At 43.1% G+C, this 20029-nt stretch overlaps 1 protein-coding gene across 1 annotated transcript in view; it reads left to right on the forward strand.

Moving 5' to 3' along the window:
• The window catches only part of CSTF3 (cleavage stimulation factor subunit 3), a 101858-nt gene extending 87605 nt beyond the window's left edge, over positions 1-14253 (forward strand). Inside the window, exons 17-21 of the mRNA XM_073604469.1 lie at positions 480-675; positions 1012-1165; positions 5382-5476; positions 10664-10724; positions 13754-14253. Coding sequence (XP_073460570.1) covers positions 480-675; positions 1012-1165; positions 5382-5476; positions 10664-10724; positions 13754-13956 — 709 coding nt within the window. The 3' untranslated portion in view covers positions 13957-14253. The remainder of the gene's footprint in view (positions 1-479; positions 676-1011; positions 1166-5381; positions 5477-10663; positions 10725-13753) is intronic.
• Positions 14254-20029: the final 5776 nt, after the last annotated feature.

Consider the following 20029-nt stretch of genomic DNA (forward strand, 5'->3'; position numbering starts at 1 on the left):
CGATGCTGCAGCTGTCCCCTGCCAGCTCATGACCACTGATCGCTCAGTTCTCAGTCTGCTCTGAGTAGAGAGCAGTGACTGTCGGTCACTGGTCTGCTCCTCCAGCACTCACTGGAGTGTTAGGCTGGAGGAGGGGGTAAAGCTGGCTTCAGCTCTAAGCCATGCGCATAATGCTGGGGCCAGCTGTCAGGCATCTGTGTGAATCCCAACAAAATGATTGGGATCCTTTTAGAGCCTGGAGCAGCACTGTGAGGTCAGCCGACAGCAGACTTTAGCCCTTTGTCAGCTGATTTTGGGTCACAGGAAAGCAAAAGAAAGTGCACTTATGTGACCCAGAAGAGAAGTATGACCAAAAAAGCTTTAGCCATACTTCTCTTTTAAAATCCTTGCCACTCATCGAGCAGGTGCAGCAGTATATACTGTAGTCACTGTGTTGTATTGGCTCTGCCAAAAATCAGTTTATTTTGTGCTTTCTTTAGTGAGATCTGGGCTCGATTCTTGGCATTTGAGAGTAATATTGGTGATCTAGCGAGTATTCTGAAGGTAGAGAAGAGGAGATATACTGCATTCAAAGAGGAGTACGAGGGGAAGGAGACCGCTCTACTGGTAGACAGGTACAAGTTCATGGATCTGTACCCGTGTTCTGCAAGCGAACTCAAAGCCTTAGGATATAAGGTATGTAATGAATGCTATATACATGATTGTTCATTCCATCCCCAAATATTTTGCACCTTTTTATGCTTGTAGCTATTTCTTTTTTCTGTACCTGACTCAGTTGTTTCTTGTTTTTTCTGACTTTCCTTATTTGTTATCACCTCCTCTGTCTCCAAGTTACAAGCTTTTTTTCTCTCTTTTTCTGGTGCCCAAGCTTCATTATTCTCTTTCCTTCCAATCTCTCCCTGAACTGATTTTTTTTTTCCGTTCTCCTTCCTTCTTCTTTCATTGCCCCATACTCCTCTACTCTTGAGCTAGTTTTTTTTTGTAATGAGAATATATACCATTTTTTCCTAGGATGTGTCCCGTGCCAAATTAGCATCTATGATCCCAGAAACAGTAGTGACTCCTTCCATAACCCCATCTTTAAAGGATGAGATTGACAGAAAACCTGAATACCCAAAACCAGACACTAGCCAGATGATTCCTTTTCAACCAAGACACCTAGCTCGTAAGTCATCACCAACATTTTAATAGTTGTGCGTGATTACACAAAATCTTTAGAAGCTCCATTGGTTTCTTTAAAGTGGTTCTAAAGGCTCAAGGTTTTTTACCTTCATGAATTCTACGCATGAAGGTAAAAAACCTTCTGTGTGCAGCAGCCCCCCCCCCCCTTATACTTACCTGAGCCTGATCTTCCTCCAGCGATGTGCCTAGATCCTCTGCTCTCTGGGGACTCCTCATTGGCTGAGACAGCAGCGGGAGCCTTTGGCAGCCAGTGAGCCATTGAGGAGAGAGGGGGGTGGGGCCGAGCCACGGATCTGTGTGTGAATAGACACGCAGAGCAGTGGCTCGGAAGCAAGCATGCATGCTTGGGTGCCCTCATTGCAAGCTGCTTGCTCTGGTGGTACTCAGCAGGAGGGAGGGGCCAGAAGTGCCAACAGAGGACAAGAGAAGAGGAGGATCAGGCTGCTCTGTGCAAAACCACTGCACAGAGCAGTTAAGTATAGCATGTTTGTTTTTTTGTTTTTTAATTGCCTTTATTATTACTTTAAGAAATAAGGATTATCTTTGTTTAGTCAGCCGAGTAGGTGCGCAATGCACTTTTTACATCGAGAACTGTAAACAAATATCTCTGATAGTATATTGTTTTATTATATTACTAAGTGCTCCTCAAAAATGTATCCCACAATACTAAATAACATAGAACAACATTGTCACAATAGTAGTGAGGCTATTCACAGGCCTCACAACTGGAAAACGTAACAGTTCTATGATACAAGAGTACAATGCAAAGTCACATAGATTATAGCCAAGTAAAAAAAAAAACCCTTACATCTGAAATCCTAGAGCACAAACTTTTGATTCCATAGCTTTATTACAGTTTACCTCATATTTACAGTAACCATTACATAATAAGATAATCCCACTTTTTCTCCACTATTTTTTTTTATACATTTTCTTTAACATGGCTATACATAATAAGTCACCGTACTCACTCCTTGTATCTTATTTACTGACTGTTGCAAAAATCTAATTTTTCAGAATAAAAATACAATAAAAATATTGAAATGAAAAGATTGCTGCAGTCTGTCACCCAGATGTTCAAGGGATATAAACAAGTCATTGATATATCTATGTGCCACTCAGAGGAGAAGTAAATTCATAACTATATAAAATATGTAATACTCTCCCAAACAGTGGGTTGTCAACACTTTGCACAGTTATCAGATATGAGAAAAAAAAAGATTCTGAATGAGGAACCCCAATGCCAGGAGCTATATCACAATTCCTAAACTCTTTGTTGACAGCTCACAGGTTTAAGTGAAGGTCACTTGGAAAATGTGTTTCCCTTATACCTTTTCTTGGTGGTCAAAGTAGATTATTAAAGTGATTGTAAAGTCTCGTTTTTTTTTTTTTTTTTGTTTGTTTTGTTTTTTAAACAAAAATGTCATAATTACCTGCACTGTGCAGTTGGTTTTGCACAGAGTAGCCTAGATCATCCTCTTCTCAGGTTGCTATGGGGGCACCCGAGCCAAGTCACAGCTCCAAATGTCCATTCAGACACAGAGCCGCGACCTAGCCCCGCCCTTCTTTTCTGATTGGCTGAATGACTGACAGCAGCGGGAGCCAATCGTGCTGCACTGCTGTCTCAGCCAATGAGGAGGGGAGTTCCGAGCTGAGACATTCTTACAACATCGCTGGATAAAGATGGGCTCAGGTAAGTATTAGGGGGGGCTGCTGCACACAGAAGTTTTTATTTTAATGCATAGAATGCATTAAGATAAAGGGATTGTAAAGGCAGAAGGTTTTTTAAGTTAAATGAGAGATACAGTGGCTTGCGAAAGTATTCGCCCCCCTTGAACTTTTCAACCTTTTGCCACATTTCAGGCTTCAAACATAAAGATATAAAATTTTAATTTTTTTGTGAAGAATCACCAACAAGTGGGACACAATTGTGAAGTGGAACGAAATCTATTGGATATTTTAAACTTTTTTAGCAATTAAAAAACTGAAAAGTGGTGCGTGCAAAATTATTCGGCCCCTTTACTTTCAGTGCAGCAAACTCACTCCAGAAGTTCAGCGAGGATCTCTGAATGATCCAATGTTGTCCTAAATGACTGATGGTGATAAATAGAATCCACCTGTGTGTAATCAAGTCTCTGTATAAATGCACCTGCTCTGTGATAGTCTCAGGGTTCTGTTGAAAGCGCAGAGAGCATCATGAAGACCAAGGAACACACCAGGCAGGTCCGTAATACTGTTGTGGAGAAGTTTAAAGCCGGATTTGGATACAAAAAGATTTCCCAAGCTTTAAACATCCCAAGGAGCACTGTGCAAGCGATCATTTTGAAATGGAAGGAATATCAGACCACTGCAAATCTACCAAGACCTGGCTGTCCCTCTAAACTTTCAGCTCAGACAAGGAGAAGACTGATCAGAGATGCAGCCAAGAGGCCCATGATCACTCTGGATGAATTGCAGAGAACTACAGCTGAGGTGGGAGAGTCTGTCCATAGGACAACAATCAGTCGTACACTGCACAAATCTGGCCTTTATGGAAGAGTGGCAAGAAGAAAGCCATTTCTCAAAGATATCCATAAAAAGTCTCATCTAAAGTTTGCCACAAGCCACCTGGGAGACACACCAAACATGTGGAAGAAGGTGCTCTGGTCCGATGAAACCAAAATCGAACTTTTTGGCCACAATGCAAAACGATATGTTTGGCGTAAAAGCAACACAGCTCATCACACTCAACACACCATCCCCACTGTCAAACATGGTGGTGGCAGCATCATGGTTTGGGCCTGCTTTTCTTCAGCAGGGACAGGGAAGATGGTTAAAATTGAGGGGAAGATGGATGCAGCCAAATACAGGACCATTCTGGATGAAAACCTGTTGGAGTCTGCAAAAGACCTGAAACTGGGACGGAGATTTATCTTCCAACAAGACAATGATCCCAAACATACAGCAAAATCTACAAAGGAATGGTTCACAAATAAACGTATCCAGGTGTTAGAATGGCCAAGTCAAAGTACAGACCTGAATCCAATCGAGAATCTGTGGAAAGAGCTGAAATCTGCTGTTCACAAACGCTCTCCATCCAACCTCACTGAGCTCGAGCTGTTTTGCAAGGAAGAATGGGCAAGAATTTCAGTCTCTCGATGTGCAAAACTGATAGAGACATACCCCAAGCGACTTGCAGCTGTAATCGCAGCAAAAGGTGGCTCTACAAAGTATTAACGCAAGGGGGCCGAATAATTTTGCACGCCCCACTTTTCATTTTTTTTAATTAGTTAAAAAAGTTTCAAAAATCCAAAAGATTTAGTTCCACTTCACAATTGTGTCCCACTTGTTGGCGATTCTTCACAAAAAATAAAAATGTTATATCTTTATGTTTGAAGCCTGAAATGTGGCAAAAGGTTGAAAAGTTCAAGGGGACCGAATACTTTCGCAAGCCACTGTATATGGGCATTGTTCATCACATATCACTTTGGTGACTGAACAGCTAAGGATTATAGTTATTGGTCAGGTGAAATTCTATTTATTTGGTTAGAAAAACAAATAAACTGGAGAGGGTCACAACACAGGAAAGTTTCACTTGTGCATTAAAACCAAAATTGCAATTGTGCAACAATCCCTATTGAGTGATGCAGAAAGTCTGCGAAAGTTATTAAGTGCACAATTCGTTTCCATGACTTGTGGGCTCTAAAGACGGCCATAGACCGTTTGTATCTTGGCTGGTTCAGCAGAGATCGCCCGAGATTCAAACCATGCATGGGCGGGCTGATTTACCCAATTTTATAGATTGATCAACTTGGGTACAACCAGTATGTTGTATTTTTCATGCGATTATTGCCAGCGGTTATAGCCACTAGCAATAATCGTGTGTTCTCCCGGTAGGGATGGCTCCTCCTGCTGCCCCCACCCCCTTGGGAGAACACAATAGCTCCGCAGGAGAGATTCCTCCATCAACACTGACTGAGTTGATGGAGGAATGGAGCAATTTTCTTTCCTGCAACCCGTGGTTGCAGGAAAGTAAATTGCACCATCTATGGCCAGCTTAACTGTCCCAAAGGTGGTCGGCTGCGCAACGCACTATGGTTTAGACAATTGCTATGATGTTATAGTGATCCTGATGTACAGTATGTATGTGTAGAAGCATCTGATAATGAAGGTGTTACGATGCCCAGTCGCATGATCGCTCTCTATTATGTGTTCTGTAGCTCCTGGACTTCACCCAGTGCCTGGAGGAGTGTTCCCAGTGCCTCCTGCTGCTGTGCTATTAATGAAGCTGCTTCCTCCACCCCTGTGTTACCAGGTACATAAGTGGTATATTCCTCTCATTTCTATGTCTTTTCCTTTTGTTTTCCTTTTTATCCAGTTGGGGATTATTTACACAGACCTGTGTTGCTTGATATCGATACTACTATTCTGCGTTTCAGAGCATACTGACATCTGCCTGTATTACACCCTAAACAGTTTAATGCTCACCTACATTTTTCTGTATCATTCTAACCAGTAATGGCAACCCAGTACAGGGCACTGTCAGTCAGAACAGAGCATTCATTGCATTTTTGTTTGCCTCTGACCCTGTCCATTTAGTTTGGATCAAAAGCATTTTGTAAAACTGCTGAGAAATTTAAACTCTGAAATCCCTCATACAGACCTAATGTAGATGCAGTGGGGTTATGCCCCTTGTGGGCCTGAACCACATTCTGTTTACTGTTTTTTTCCTTTGTTATAAATTATTTATAAACCATAGAAATGCAGAAAGGAGCACCAGACCAAAACCGGGTAAAAGTGTCCATGTTGAATTAAATTCTTGGTTAAAAAAAAAAAGTAATATTAAAAAAAAACAAGTCACACATTTTAGGGCCAACACCACTTCCCCTTCACCAGGGTTACAAAAATGAGCAAAAAACATCATCACAGTCATAGTGATGAAAAATTGTGTCTAGATGTGCATATAAGTATATACCTCAAGAACATCACATAATAACAGCAAACGTCAATTATCTCAGTTGAATGTTAAAAGATACAAGCGATTTACATAACACATCCAATAAAGAAAGTGGATGTATTAAAATCAGGTTGCTGAAATAGCACATTTTCCTAGCACCTCTTTGGGTATATTATTTATAAAAAAAGGCACTGATTTCAAGATAGATATTGACTGTATAACCAACAGATTATTACAAAATTTCACCTTATGTGGAAAAAAAAAAAATGCAAATGATTTTGCAGGTAAAAAAATGTGCAGTTATTATTTTTTCGACTATAGCCTGCAAAGCATTGCACTTACGATTCACTGATACAATGCTAGGCTCTTGAAGACTCTCAGTACAGCTGTCTGCCTGTACCTCCCTTATGGGCAGACAGTTACTGAATTGCAGGAAGAATCAGTGAGCTACGAGAGCGCTCATTAGCACCCTTGCAGTTAAGCCATCTGCTGCAGCGGAAGACAGGACTTATAGTTTATTCAGTCACAAAGCTGTGTGAATAAATAACACAGCTGTGTGCACAGAGCGTGGACTGGAGCGCAGTTACATGTTGCACCTTATACAGTCATGGCCAAAAATATTGGCACCCCTGCATTTCTGTCAGATAATGCACCACTTCGCCCAGAAAATTGTTGCATTTACAAATGTTTAGGCATTCTCATGTTTATTTTGTTTGTATTGGTATGACACAAAAAAGTTGAAAAGCAAAAAGCCAAATCTGACACATTCCAGGCAAAACTCCAAAATGGACTGGACAAAATTATTGGCACTTTCTCAAAGTTGTAAGAAATAATTACATTCCAAGTTTGTGATGCTCCTGTAATTTGTAATCAAAGTCACCTGTATTCGGTAACACGTGCTGACAATATAGAAATCACACTGGCAACCAGTTAAAATGGTGAACAATTCACTCAGCCTTTCTGTTGTGTGTCTCTGTGTGCCAAATGAAGAATGGAGAAGAGAAAGAGCAGCAAAGAATTGTCTTGAGGATTTGAGATAAAAAATGTGGAAAAGCATGGACAATCTCAAGGTAAAAAGTCCATCTCCAGAGATCCTAATGTTCCTGTGTCCACTGGGCGCACCATTGTGAAAAAGTTTACAGCCCATGGCGCTGTAGCTAATCTCCCTGGACGTGGTCAAAAGAGAAAAATTGATCAAAGATTGCAACAAAGGATTGTTCGAATGGTGGATAAAAAACCTTGACCACTTTCCAGACAAATTCAAGCTGACCTTTAGTCACAGGGTACAACTGTGTCAGCTCGCACTATACGTCTCCATCTGAATGAAAAGGGACAGTATGGTAGGTGACCCAGGAAGACCCCACTGCTACACAGAAACATAAAAAAGCCAGATTTAGAGTTTGACAAAAATTAACTGAGGAAGATAAAATCCTTTTGGGAGTATGTGCTGTGGCCAGATGAAGCAAAATTTACAGCTTTTTGGTAAAGCTGTCAGTCTAGTGTTTGCAGAAAAAAATGAGGCCTTCGAAGAAAAGAATACAGTCCCTACAGTAAAACATGGTAGAGGTTCACTGGTGTTTTGGGGTTGCTTTGCTGCTGCAGGCACTGAATGTCTTGACCGTGTGCATGGCATTATGAAATCTGAAGACTACCAAAGAATTCTGGGGTGCAGTGTAGGGCCCAGTGTCAGAAAGTTGGGTCTCTGTCAGAGGTCATGAGTCTTACAGCAGGACAATGACCCAAAGCACACGTCAAAAAGCACCCAGAAATGGTTTAAGACAAAGTGCCGGAGAGTACTGAACTGGCCAGCAATGAGTCCAGATTTAAATCTCATAGAGCACCTGTGGAGAGATCTCAAAACAGCAGTTGGGAGAAGAAACCCTTCCAATCTGAGAGACCTGGAGCAGTTGGTTAAAGATGAGTGGTCCAAAATTCCAGTAAAGAGGTGTAAGAAACGCATTGATGTTTACAGGAAGTGATTGATTTCAGTTTCTTTTTTCCAGGGCCTGTGCTACCAACTATTAAATTGAGGGTGCCAATAATTTTGTCCAGTCCGTTTTTGGAGTTTTGCGTGGAATGTGTCAGATTTGGCTTTTTGTTTCTCACATTTTTGTGTCATACCAATACAAACAAAAGAAATAAACATGAGAACGCTCAAACATTTGTAATTGCAACAATTTTTTGGGTGAAGTGGTGCATTATCTGACAGAAATGCAGGGGTGCCAATATATTTGGCCATGACTGTATATGGGTGAAAAATGTAACGTTAAAAAAGTGAACTTATCCTTTAAACTTTGATATAGATCCTTTGATAATCACTTGGCTGTAACATGTTTACAGTGAGTTTCATGTTGTATAGAGACATTCTTAATACATATCTAGACCTTTACACCTTCAGCGCATGAGCTTTATTTAAAAAAAAAAATGTGTAAAGACATAGGTTAGTTAGAAAGCTAAAGAGTAGGAGGGGGTATGGGAAGGGCTAGGTGCAGAGTTGGGCAAGCGGTTAGGGAGAAGTGAGGTGAAACCAAAGTATTGGAGAGCAAGGAGGGGATAAGTGCGTAAGAGTTTGTAGAAGGTGTAGGTTCTACATCCCTCAACCCCAAGCCGCCCAATAAATCTTGCAAACCATCAGAGGGTTTCATATTGGTCTTGTAAGATCTGTCTCAAGTAGATATTATTATTATCTGTGAATGAAATCGTGCATTCACTGAATGTCATTCACCTTGGCCAGGGACCTAACAATGGTGGGAGTGCGTTGTTTTCTTAAGTCTGAAGAAATCTCCTTTTAACTGTACCTTTTTACAATTTATACCTATACTGTATCTTAACTGTCATCTAACGTGTAAACCAGGGGTGCCCAACCTTTTATAGAGCGAGGGCCACTTAAGCTAATTGGTAACCAGTCATGGGCCACAATGAACGTAGCTGGCGGATGACAGCATATGCAGAGCGGACATGGACACAGCCCACTCTACTCTATGGGCCCTCTGATCCGCCTAGACGGAAGGGGACAGTTCCCCTTCTGTTTTTTTTATTGGATTGGAGATAGGCAGGTATAAACGGACACATGTCACTTTACATCTGCTGCTCCATAGAGGTGAATGGAGGGTCCGATTGGGTTGGACAGATTGTGTGAAAGGGGCCTAAGGCTGCTTTCACACTGATGTGCTGCTGTTTACCCACACCACGGGTGCAGTGCAGTACACCTGTGGATTTCCTGTGAGTTAGCTGCACTTTGCCATAGACTTATCTTATATCTTGCAGATGTAGTGCACTTTCTGAAAGCACACCAAATCTTCAGGTAATAACAGAAGTCTAGGGCTCAGTGCAGGTAATCCGCAGGTGCACTGCGCTGCACTTGTGGATCAGTTTGAAAGCAGCCCAGTAACCCCTTCAAAACTGATATGCCCATATATACTCTGTGAGTTTAGTAATAAATGTAACTTTAATAACAGTCTTCTATTCAGGTATCGCTGGCTGTTGTTGTCCCAGGCAGAGTGCATTTGGTATCACTCTGCCTGTGGTAGGTGGCGGCGCTATACAGGAAGCGTCGGCTTATGAGGCTCTGCTCCACGGCTGCTTGCTTCCTCTTCCGCCAGCTTCCTTCACAACACCATAACTTTGAGATGGCTGATCAGCAACCCATGATCTTGGCTTGCCAACCACTCATCCTAGAACAGGAGGTTGCGGGCCACATCACTGGGTCCGTGGGCCACTGATTGGGCACCCCTGATGGTAAACCCGAACAATGAATTTCTCTTATTTGTTCTCCTCATTCCCTGGATGTTAGGCTGATACTAACAATTCAGTTTTCTGAGTCACTAACCTAGAACATGTAGAGTGACCCCTTTTACAGCATTACAGGTCTTTGGTCTGTGCCTCAAAATTATTACAGCCAGACAGAACCGGAAACTTAGCATTTTGCAAAAGGAAGGCAGCAGCTCCATACTTTCCTTATGGCAAGCATAATTTAAAGCCCAAGGTTGGGATATATATATATATATATATATATATATATATATATATATATATATATATATATATTCTTTTTTTTTTTATAAATAATAACAGTACCTCTTCTATACCAAAACATGACATCAGTCTTCTTTCATGGCCCCACCCCCTGAGCACCATCACCACATCATTCTTCACACTGTACTGGTGCAGAGAGCAGTTCTGGTATCAGTGGTGCTTTGGGGAGACCCCAAAGCATGAAGTTGAACTTTTAAGGGTGCCTGGGAGGACATAAATATGGTAGCTGCCATTGATGAGTTGTTTTTTGGGGGGGGGGTTGGGAGCTGTCATCCTGATCCAGACTCAACTCCAATTCAGTAGATACATCTTTTAACTAAGGACACTGGCTGACTAACAAAGCCCGGATTGGGATACCAGGTCTGTAGTTGCTTTTATAAAGAGAAATTACCAGTGACAGCTCCTTTATTTCTATCCTAACTTAGGCAATTCTACCATTCATTACATTCATTATTCTAAGAAAGAAAATTTAGGCACAAAAAATAACTGCTTTTATTTTTATCACAATAGGGTCCTTTTGTACAGGTGGATGAAGTTATGGAGATCTTTCGCAGGTCTAAGCTTCCAGAGAGTAAGTATTGGCTCGGCCTGCTGAAACGAATTAAAATTTTTTAATTTAATTACACCGGTTTAAGCTGGACCCGGGCTGCACTGACAGCGGCACTTGTAGACATCTGATACCCACATCCGATCTATCTGATCAAGGCACCCCTAGCTGGAATGTTAAAGTAAAATCAGTTTGGAGTGAAATAAAATAACATCTGAAACAAATACTGTATGTTTAACATATATGCATCTTCTCTTTCCTTAAATCTGAATTCCCAGGCAAGCAAATACAGTGCAGCTGAAAAATGTTTTTTTTTTTACTCTGAACTTTTAAAATTAATTTCTCTGAGAGAAATATCAAAAGTAACTTTAATGAGGGCTTTAGGGAGCACAAATGTGATATCCATCAGTATAATGAATGCTGCAGACTGCCTGACTGATTCATGAAGCATGTCTCCATTCTCCAACAATTCCTATAGCATGTCTGCAGATCTGATATTGCAGTATCTGACAGCTTTCAGAAGCATTACATTCACTGAACATTATGTGCAGCCCTCTGGTGACGTCAGGGGCCACACTTCAAATCTGGATTTGGGAAACCACGAGGAATAAACATTAGGTTGGTTGGTATATGATTGTATCCCTATTATACATATATTTAGAGGGGATTGTTTCTGTTCCCTGTTTAATTGAGTTTTTTAAAGGAGAAGTCCAGCCTGATCTTTTTAGGCTGGGCTTATATTATGGGTCAAAGTAGTGCAATTCATGTTGCACTCCTGTGACCCGTTTTCAGCAGGGAACGGTCTGAAGTCCGCTCTCCGCTGATGTCACTGCAATCAGTCGAGGCAGCGTATCATCCCAACTTAGGAAGTCTGGACCCGCCAGCTGCCTTGACTGATGGCAGTCTCAGCGGCTCCTCCCTTCCCCTCCACAGCTCAGCGCTCCAATGAACGTGGAGGAGCAGGGCAGGAGAGATGCTGACTGGGGAGGAGTGAGAACAGAGCCATCGGCAATGTTCTGTGGCTCAGTTGTCAGTGCAGAGACACCGGGGGACAGCTGCAGCATTGATGTGATGCTGCATCAACCTAGGTAAGTATGATTCTCAAAAAAAAAACCAAAAACATATTTCTCTTTTAAGTGTTGTGCGCCTGTTGTCTTCTCATATAGATGTTGTTATTTACATTTACCTTGTAACTAGTGACTTGTGTTAGGTTATTTTTCTGGTTGCTTATGAATACCAAAGTTATACCTTAGTCTAAGTTTGAGCAAGGCATCATGGGTTGCACCCATATACTAGTACTGATCCTTTAAATGAACACATGATGCCAGCGAGACAGACAGACAGAATTGTAAGGGAGCTACAGAACAGGCATGCAGAAGTATATTTAAGCACAAACTTTTTTTTTTCTATTTCTGGGGAGACACAGATGGCTTCTGGGGGACAGTCCCTGTATCTAGGACGTTGGACATTACGCTGCTCCTACCTTTATGGTCAGGGTCCCAGTATGGAATGCTTAGTCTTTGCTTGTTTTTTTTTTTTACGGAGTAAATGGTAGATGGTGAAGGCTTTCTCGGCCTCTTTTTATGTTTTTGTTTTAAGATAGGTTTTGTTTTTGTATTCTTGATTAATTTTTTTTAGACAATACAATATAGAAAAGAAGCCAAAGAAAATATGTAAAACAGACCAGTGCTTAAAATAGAAGTATGGGATTCTCTTTTTTTGTTATTCATGATTACCTAGCTGAATGTTGCATCGGTGTGATGCTGCAGCTGTCCCCCGCCAGCTCCAACACTAAGAACTGAGCGATCAAATTTTGCTGATCACTCTGTTCTCACAGCTCCGTGTCGGTCACCGGCTCTCTGCTTTGCCCCACCCCCCTGTGCTCACTGGAGCGCTGGACTGTAGAGGGGGCGGGAGCGACTGGCTCAGGCTCTCAGCAGCTCGCCTAGACCGGCTCTGTGATATCAGCCGACAGCAAGCTTCAGCCCACTGTCTGCGGGAAACAGGTCACAGGAGTGCTGGATGAACTGCACTCATGTGATCCACAGGAGAAGTACAGCCAAACAAGCTTTGGCTGTACTTCTCCTTTATCCCCTAGGCGCCAACAGTAGACAAAAATGGGGCCTCAGCGGGTGGGCCTTGGCACCGAGCTGCCGCATACTTGCATACCAATTAGCCGACATAGCTGTGCCAAGAGCGTGTGCCCTGCACAGTCCTGGCACAGTTACCAGCAGCTAATGGAAATCACGGCAGTCACATGATCATAAACCCCGCTCCTGGCATCTGAAACCTCCTAAGGGGCCGGGGGGGGGGGGGCGGGTGCTGGCGCAAAGGAGTTGATCAAGAATTTACAACAAGAGCAATTGGCAAGGCACCATACGGTACTGGATTTACATATTGCCCTGATAAAGGAGATGATTGGCATTCTAGATCCAGGGGCATATACCAATAGAGGGTGTGAATATACATCTATCACATATCTTGCGTGATGATGTCCAGGAAGGCACCATGGGGCCCGTGCAAAGGTTGGAGCAACTATTACCATAAAACTTTGGGAATTATGGGAGAGGAAAACAAAGGGGGAGGGAAGGGGATGGGGTGTAGGGGTGCCACCTACCAGACCGCATACAGATAGAGCTGAAAAAAAGAGAGGCCCCCTGTTTGTAATGTAATATATTATTTTTTGCCTTTCTGTTTATTTCTTCCTTCTCCTGACGAGTAATTGAATGAGAACCAGTGCTTAGCAGACACAAATAATTCCTTATCATTCTTGTAGGGAAGGAAGTATGGAGGCTAACCTCTCCTTGGCTGTCATTCTGATCCAGATCAGTACTTTCTGAGGCACTGACCACAAACAATCATGTAGATGAGTTCTAACATTAGTCTGATTTTCTGCATTGTTGTTCTGGGACAGTGTCTTTAAAAGTGCCAGAGACAGCCAGACACCTAGCATTTTCTGAAGGAAGCCTGAAATGCAGCCCCTTTATTTCCTTTTAATGGTTTATGTAGTGATCTGTAATCCTGATATGATTCAAGGAACTCTGTCTTTCTAGCTGTTGAAGAAGCCATTCGAGTCATTACTGGGGGCCAGGCGGAACTTCTGCAGGAGACCAACGGACCAGTTGAAGTGAACACCCTGATCAGTAAATCACTCAAAAGACCCAATGAAGATTCTGATGATGATGAAGAAAAGGGTGCTGTAGTGCCTCCGGTCCATGACATCTACAGAGCTCGGCAGCAGAAGAGGATTCGGTGAAGCCGTGCAAAAATTCAGATGCCTGAAAGAGACAGACTTGTAAACCAATGGTTTTCTCTGCCTCAAACCTTCTGCTTTAAACATTTCGTTAACAGCACCCTGGAAATGAGTGGACATCGGTGCCTGTGAAGAGTAAAAAGTAATTCCTGCAGGAAGGACAAAGTCTTCAGTTGTAAATCCTTCATGCTTGTTTTGATGTACAGAGAAGACTCAATGAGCCGCAGCATTTTATTTTCAAAAACTGGATGGCTTAAACAGCAAATGTTTTTTTTTTTTTTTTTTTTTTTAAACTCAAAACATCAGCGTGATTCCCCAAACGGCCTCAACTTGTTTTATTTGTGGCAGAGTAACAACAGTTTTTTCTTTTTTAAATTTGCAGCTCAGACTGTATTACATTCCCGCGCACTAGAGGGCGCCACAGCCTTTTGCCTTGGTTGGGTTTTAATCGAATGAAACAGCTGCTATTTTAAAACAACACTGTAAGATAGAAAGGAGATATCACTATGATAAAACACTTTGTTCTGTACCACTTGGACCCCTCCAAATTTGTGAAACCCATTGTTCATTTCCACATCTTCTTTGTATTGTTCTAGTGTTGACTGTACTGCACTGCTGAGGCCCCCGGGGAATTTTTGAAAAGATATAATGGTTTAAAGTGTGAGTCCAGTTTTTTTTTTTTTTAACTGTTATTTGACTGCCTGTCAGTCAGCTGTAGGTTTTTTTTTTCCATACAATAAATAAAAGGAAATTGAATAAAACTGAATGTGAGAGTTGATTTTGTGAAGCTGTTGTTTTGTGCAAAGCCCTTTACATGTGGCCATGTTACAGTGCACAGTACTGGCTGCACCAAAATATCTTCCGTGGACTTAAAGGAAATCAAATACTGCGTCCATCTTTCTTTCCTTAGAGGGAACCTTTGAGAATAGAAATGTGGAAGCTGTCATTTCTGATTTGAGGTTTAAAGGTCTTTTGTCATTTACTTAATTCCAACTTCCCTTCTCTTCTTTTCCCAAGTATAACATGCTTGGTGAAATACCTTCCCCTCTGTTCCAGTGATATTCCCTGTGCAGCCCAGCGCAATACTGCCTTTGCTGGGAAAATGTCCCCATTGCATGCAATGGCCCCATCCATTGGTGGAATGGTGTGGGCAAAAAGGGTCCATGGTTGATCTCACTATGAGGGCAGGAGGGATTGCTCAGATATCCCATGGAACGGTCACAGAAGGTATCCAACCCTATATACACTATATTATCAGAAGTATTGGGACGCCTGCCTTTATACGCACATGAACTTTAATGGCGTCTTAGTCCGTAGGGTTCAATATTGAGTTGGCCCCTCCATTGCAGCTATAACCTCTTCAACTCTTCTGGGAAGGCTGTCCACAAGGTTTAGGAGTGTGTCTATGGAAATGTTTTACCATTCTTCCAGAAGCACATTTGTGAGGTCAGGCGCTGATGTTGAACGAGAAGGCCTGGCTAATAGTCTCCGCACTAATTCATCCCAAAGGTGTTCTTTCGGGTTAAGGTCAGGACTCTGTGCAGGCCAGTCAAGTTCCTCCACCCCAAACTCACTCATCCATTTATGGACCTTGCTTTGTGCACTGATCCAAATCATTTGTTGGAGGGGGGATTATGGTGTGGGGTTGTTTTTCAGGGGTTGGGCTTTTCCCCTTAGTTTCAGTGAAAGGAACTCTAGGGCACTTTCACACTGGGGCGGGCGTCGGCAGTAAAGCGCCGCTTTACCGTAGTTTTTGCAGCGCTTTTCGGCCGCTAGCGGGGCGCTTTTAACCCCCGCTATCGGCAGAAAAAGGTTAAAAGCGCCCGCAAAGTGCCGGCGCAGTGGCAGTTTGACAGCACTGCCCATTGATTTCAATGCAGGGACGTTTTAGGAGCGGTGTATACACCGCTCCTACAGCGCCTCAAAGATGCTGCTTGCAGGACTTTTTTTTTAGAATCCTGCCAGCGCACAGGCAGAGTGAGAGGCGAGGCGCTTTGCAGGTGCTATTTTTAGCGCTATAGCGCCTGTAAAGCGCCTCAGTGTGAATGTAGCCTTAAGGCGTCAGAATACTAAGACATTTTGGACAATTTCATACTCCCAACTTTGTGGGAACAGTTTGGGGATGACCCCTTCCTGTTCCAACATGACTGCGCACCAGTGCACAATGCAAGGTCCATAAAGACATGGATGAGCAAGTTTTGGGTGGAGGAACTTGACTGGCCTGCAGAGAGTACTGACCTCAACCCGATAGAACACCTTTGGGATGAATTAGTGCGGAGACTGTGAGCCAGGCCTTCTCGTCCACATCAGTGCCTGACCTCACAAATGTGCTTCTGGAAGAATGGCTAAACATTCCCATAGACACACTCCTAAACCTTGTGGACAGCCTTCCCAGAAGAGTTGAAGCTGTTATAGCTGCAAAGGGTGGGCCAACTCAACATTGAACCCTATGGAATAAGACTGGGATGCCATTAAAGTAGGTAAGGGGGGTGATTGGTGCCCACAGGACAGCTCCCAGCAAAAAGACGCTGTAGTCATTCAATCCCCTGGATGGTATTAAGAGAAATGTAAGCAGGCTTTAGCAGATCAACCTCAGAAATATAATAACACGCACCAATTAAGTGGCAGTAGGTGTTGGGCCCCATCCATTCTTACAGGTGAGATGTACTTATAGTGGCTTCTAGTAGAGGACAGCTCACCCAATGGAATGAGGCCATGGTGCACATGTGCAGTAAGAAGAGGACCAGGTGAGGACATTTCTATCAAAAGCTGTGCAGTGTTATTGGTTGGTTCTTCCTACCACTGTAACACTGTTGTGGTCATTCTTTTGCGTTACATATATGGATTACCCATTTCCAAACTTTTGTCTGCTTTTTAAAGAGTAAATCTACTTTTGTTGAGAAAAAAAAAACATTCCCCTCTTGGTGATCCTATGTACATTGCAGGAATTTTAACAAGCCTTGTTTAGATTCCTACCTTTTGTTACTCTGAGGAAATAGCTGTTTGTCTGTGTCGATGTGCAAAATGAATATGAATTGGAGTAACTTTCTAATTATCAATCAGCTGCTGCACTTGCTGGGTTCTAATGAGGCAAGTTACAGGGTCTGCATTCCTTTAGATGTGATTTTTCTTGGGAGTGTCTCACCAAAAATGACATTTTTTGTTGCAGGGGATGGCCAAAAGCTGTCTTCTGGTTTAGTGCAAACTTCTGGAAAAATCAGTATGCCAATCATGCAAGCAGGAAATAACGTTTCTGGGGGCCGTTCTGTACAACAGCTGTGTACAGAACACCTCCAGGTAGCCATATTGCATTGAATTTTACAGAAAATGACAGCGCTGCAAACTGAAAAGGAAAGGTAATTTTTAATAACATTCAATTACAATATGACTTGTGTTACAATTGTATATGCTATATTATTTCTTTTTTCATTTGCTATTTTTTTTCACATGAAAGTGGAGTTACCTTTTAGGTTTTATGAGCCCCGATATAGAGCCATAGGATTTTGGAGTCATAGATGTGCTTTAGAACTTCACATTATTTTTTGAATGTACAATCTTTGCAGGGATGCCACCCCTATCCTTGCCTCGCTACTTAGTAAGTCACTGACTTAGAACAATTATGTAGATCAGCAATTCTGCATATTTATTCTGGGTCATTGGTTCACTAAGTAGTAAAGTCACTTCTGACAAGTTTCCTGACACCAAGAGAAAAAAGGTGTCAGGGAAGGGAGCTTCAGCACACAGCCTGTGATTGGCAGCCTCAGCTCTGTTCTTGTATGCTGCATGAAGGGGGGGGGGTGTCCCTTCTCTCCATAAGCTGTCACTGAGCTCTGCAGAGTGTAACTTCAGCTTCTCACCCCCTGATTTTTATAAGCCCAGACAAGCTTTATAAATTCTGGACTTTGAATGGCTGCAGAGAAGAGATGACTGTAGATAAACAGGTACAACTTATGTAGGAGAATTTGTTACATCTCTGTGTATCACCTGAGGCCAGTCACTTGACTGGGTATATGTGAGGGTTTACAACCACTTTAACCACTTGCCACCCGCCCTATTACAAAATGATGGCAGCAAAGTGGTTTGATATTCCTGACCGGACGTCATATGACGTGATCAGGAATATCAAGCCGATGCGCGCCCCCGGGGGCGAGCATCGCGGCGATCGTTGTTGCGGTGTGTCAGTCTGACACCCCGCAACACCGATCTAGGTAAAGAGTCTCTGACGGAGACTCTTTACCACGTGATCAGCCGTGTCCAATCATGGCTGATCACGATGTAAATAGGAAGAGCCGGTGATCGGCTTTTCCTCACTCACGTCTGACAGACGCGAGTAGAGGAGAGCCGATCGGCTGCTCTCCTGACATGGGGGGTCTGTGCTGATTGTTTAGCAGCACAGCCCCCCCTCGGATCTCGCCCAGGACCACCAGGGAAGCTGCCCAGGACCACCACCAGGGAAGCCATCCACACTGGACCACCAGGTATGCCCCTAGACCCCCAGGAAATACCACTATGTGCCCAGGCAGCTGCCAATCTGTGCCCAGGCAGGTGCCAATCAGTGCCCACTCCAATGCCTGCCAGTGCCACCAAGGATGCCTATCAGTGCCTCAGTGCCCATCAGTGCCACGTATCAGTGCCCAGCAGTGCCACCTATCAGTGCCCAGCAGTGCTGCCTATCAGTGCCGCCTATCAGTGCCACCCTATCAGTGCCCATCAGTGTTGCCTATCAGTGCCAACCAGTGCCACCCATGAGTGCCCATCAGTGCCGCCTATCAATGCCCATCAGTGCTGCATATCAGTGCCACCCATCAGTGCCGCATATCAGTGCCCATCGTCAGTGCCCACTCATTGGTGCCGCCGTATCAGTGCCTGTCAGTGCCGCCTTATCAGTGCCCATCAGTGAAAGAGAAAACTTACTTATTTACAAAAATTTTTAACAAAAGCAAAACTTTTATTTTTTCTAAATTTTCGGTCTTTTTTTAGCAAAAAATAAAAACCGCAGAAGTGATCAAATACCACCAAAAGAAAGCTCTATTTGTGGGAACAAAATGATAAAAATTTAGTTTGGGTACAGTGTAGCATGACCGCGCAATTGTCATTCAAACTGCGACAGCGCTGAAAGCTGAAAATTGGTCTGGGCAGGAAGGTGTCTAAGTGCCCTCTATTGAAGTGATTAAAGTCTTATTTAAAGAAAGGCAGAGGTAGACAAACACAGTCACGTGTCATTCCAACTCAGGCGCAGCTAAGTAAAAGTTCCAGACATCAGATGCAATGTATAGTTACATGAAATTAAGAACAGAATTGCATTAGTTAAAATACTTATGTAAAAAGAGGATTTGTTGGTACACCAGTCTGTTTAATAACTGAATCTTCCTGTACCTATCCTAAACCAGGGTTTGTATTCCAATACCTTCCAGATTTTACCAAAATGTAATCAAAATGGGTTAAGTGAGAAAAAAAGAGAGGGAAGGGAACAAGAAAAGCGTGAGGCAGGGGGCATAGTCCATAAAGAGGGAGACAGCGGGGGTAAGAATAAAAAAAGAAGAGAGTCGGGGGAAGGTGGGGGGAAGCAAAAGTGGGAAGGAATCATATTCGCCAATCATAAGTACTGTGTAATAAGCCATTACTGTCCTGTCCGGGACCAGATCAAGTGTGTTTCCTCCCTCCTCCTCCTAGGCCATTTGGAACGCTTTTCCTTTCGGGCAATCGGGAAATGGGTCTCAGACCCGCTTCCTGATTGGCCGGGAGGAGAAAATAGCAAATATTCATTCGCTATTGTCACACTGTGTGAGATCATGGCGCCGTGCTCTGTGCCCTCTGGCTCTAATCACGTGCTTAAAAAAAAAAAAAAAAACCCAACTGGAATCCATGCATCCGGCGCCCTGCATGTAGATTAGGGGGCCGGATGCATGGATGGGGGTGGGGGCTGTGCCCCTAATGGACGGGCTGCCACTGTTTAAAACTGTTATGAACATACAAACTTTTTTTTTTTCTTTGCCAGTGGGAGCACCAATCAGTTTGCGGTGATGTAGGCGACAGGAAATGTGCTCTGCCCTCAGATTACTCAGTAAATTCAGAT

Source organism: Aquarana catesbeiana, linkage group LG11 (genome assembly GCF_042186555.1).
Source record: "Aquarana catesbeiana isolate 2022-GZ linkage group LG11, ASM4218655v1, whole genome shotgun sequence".
Taxonomy (NCBI): domain Eukaryota; kingdom Metazoa; phylum Chordata; class Amphibia; order Anura; family Ranidae; genus Aquarana; species Aquarana catesbeiana.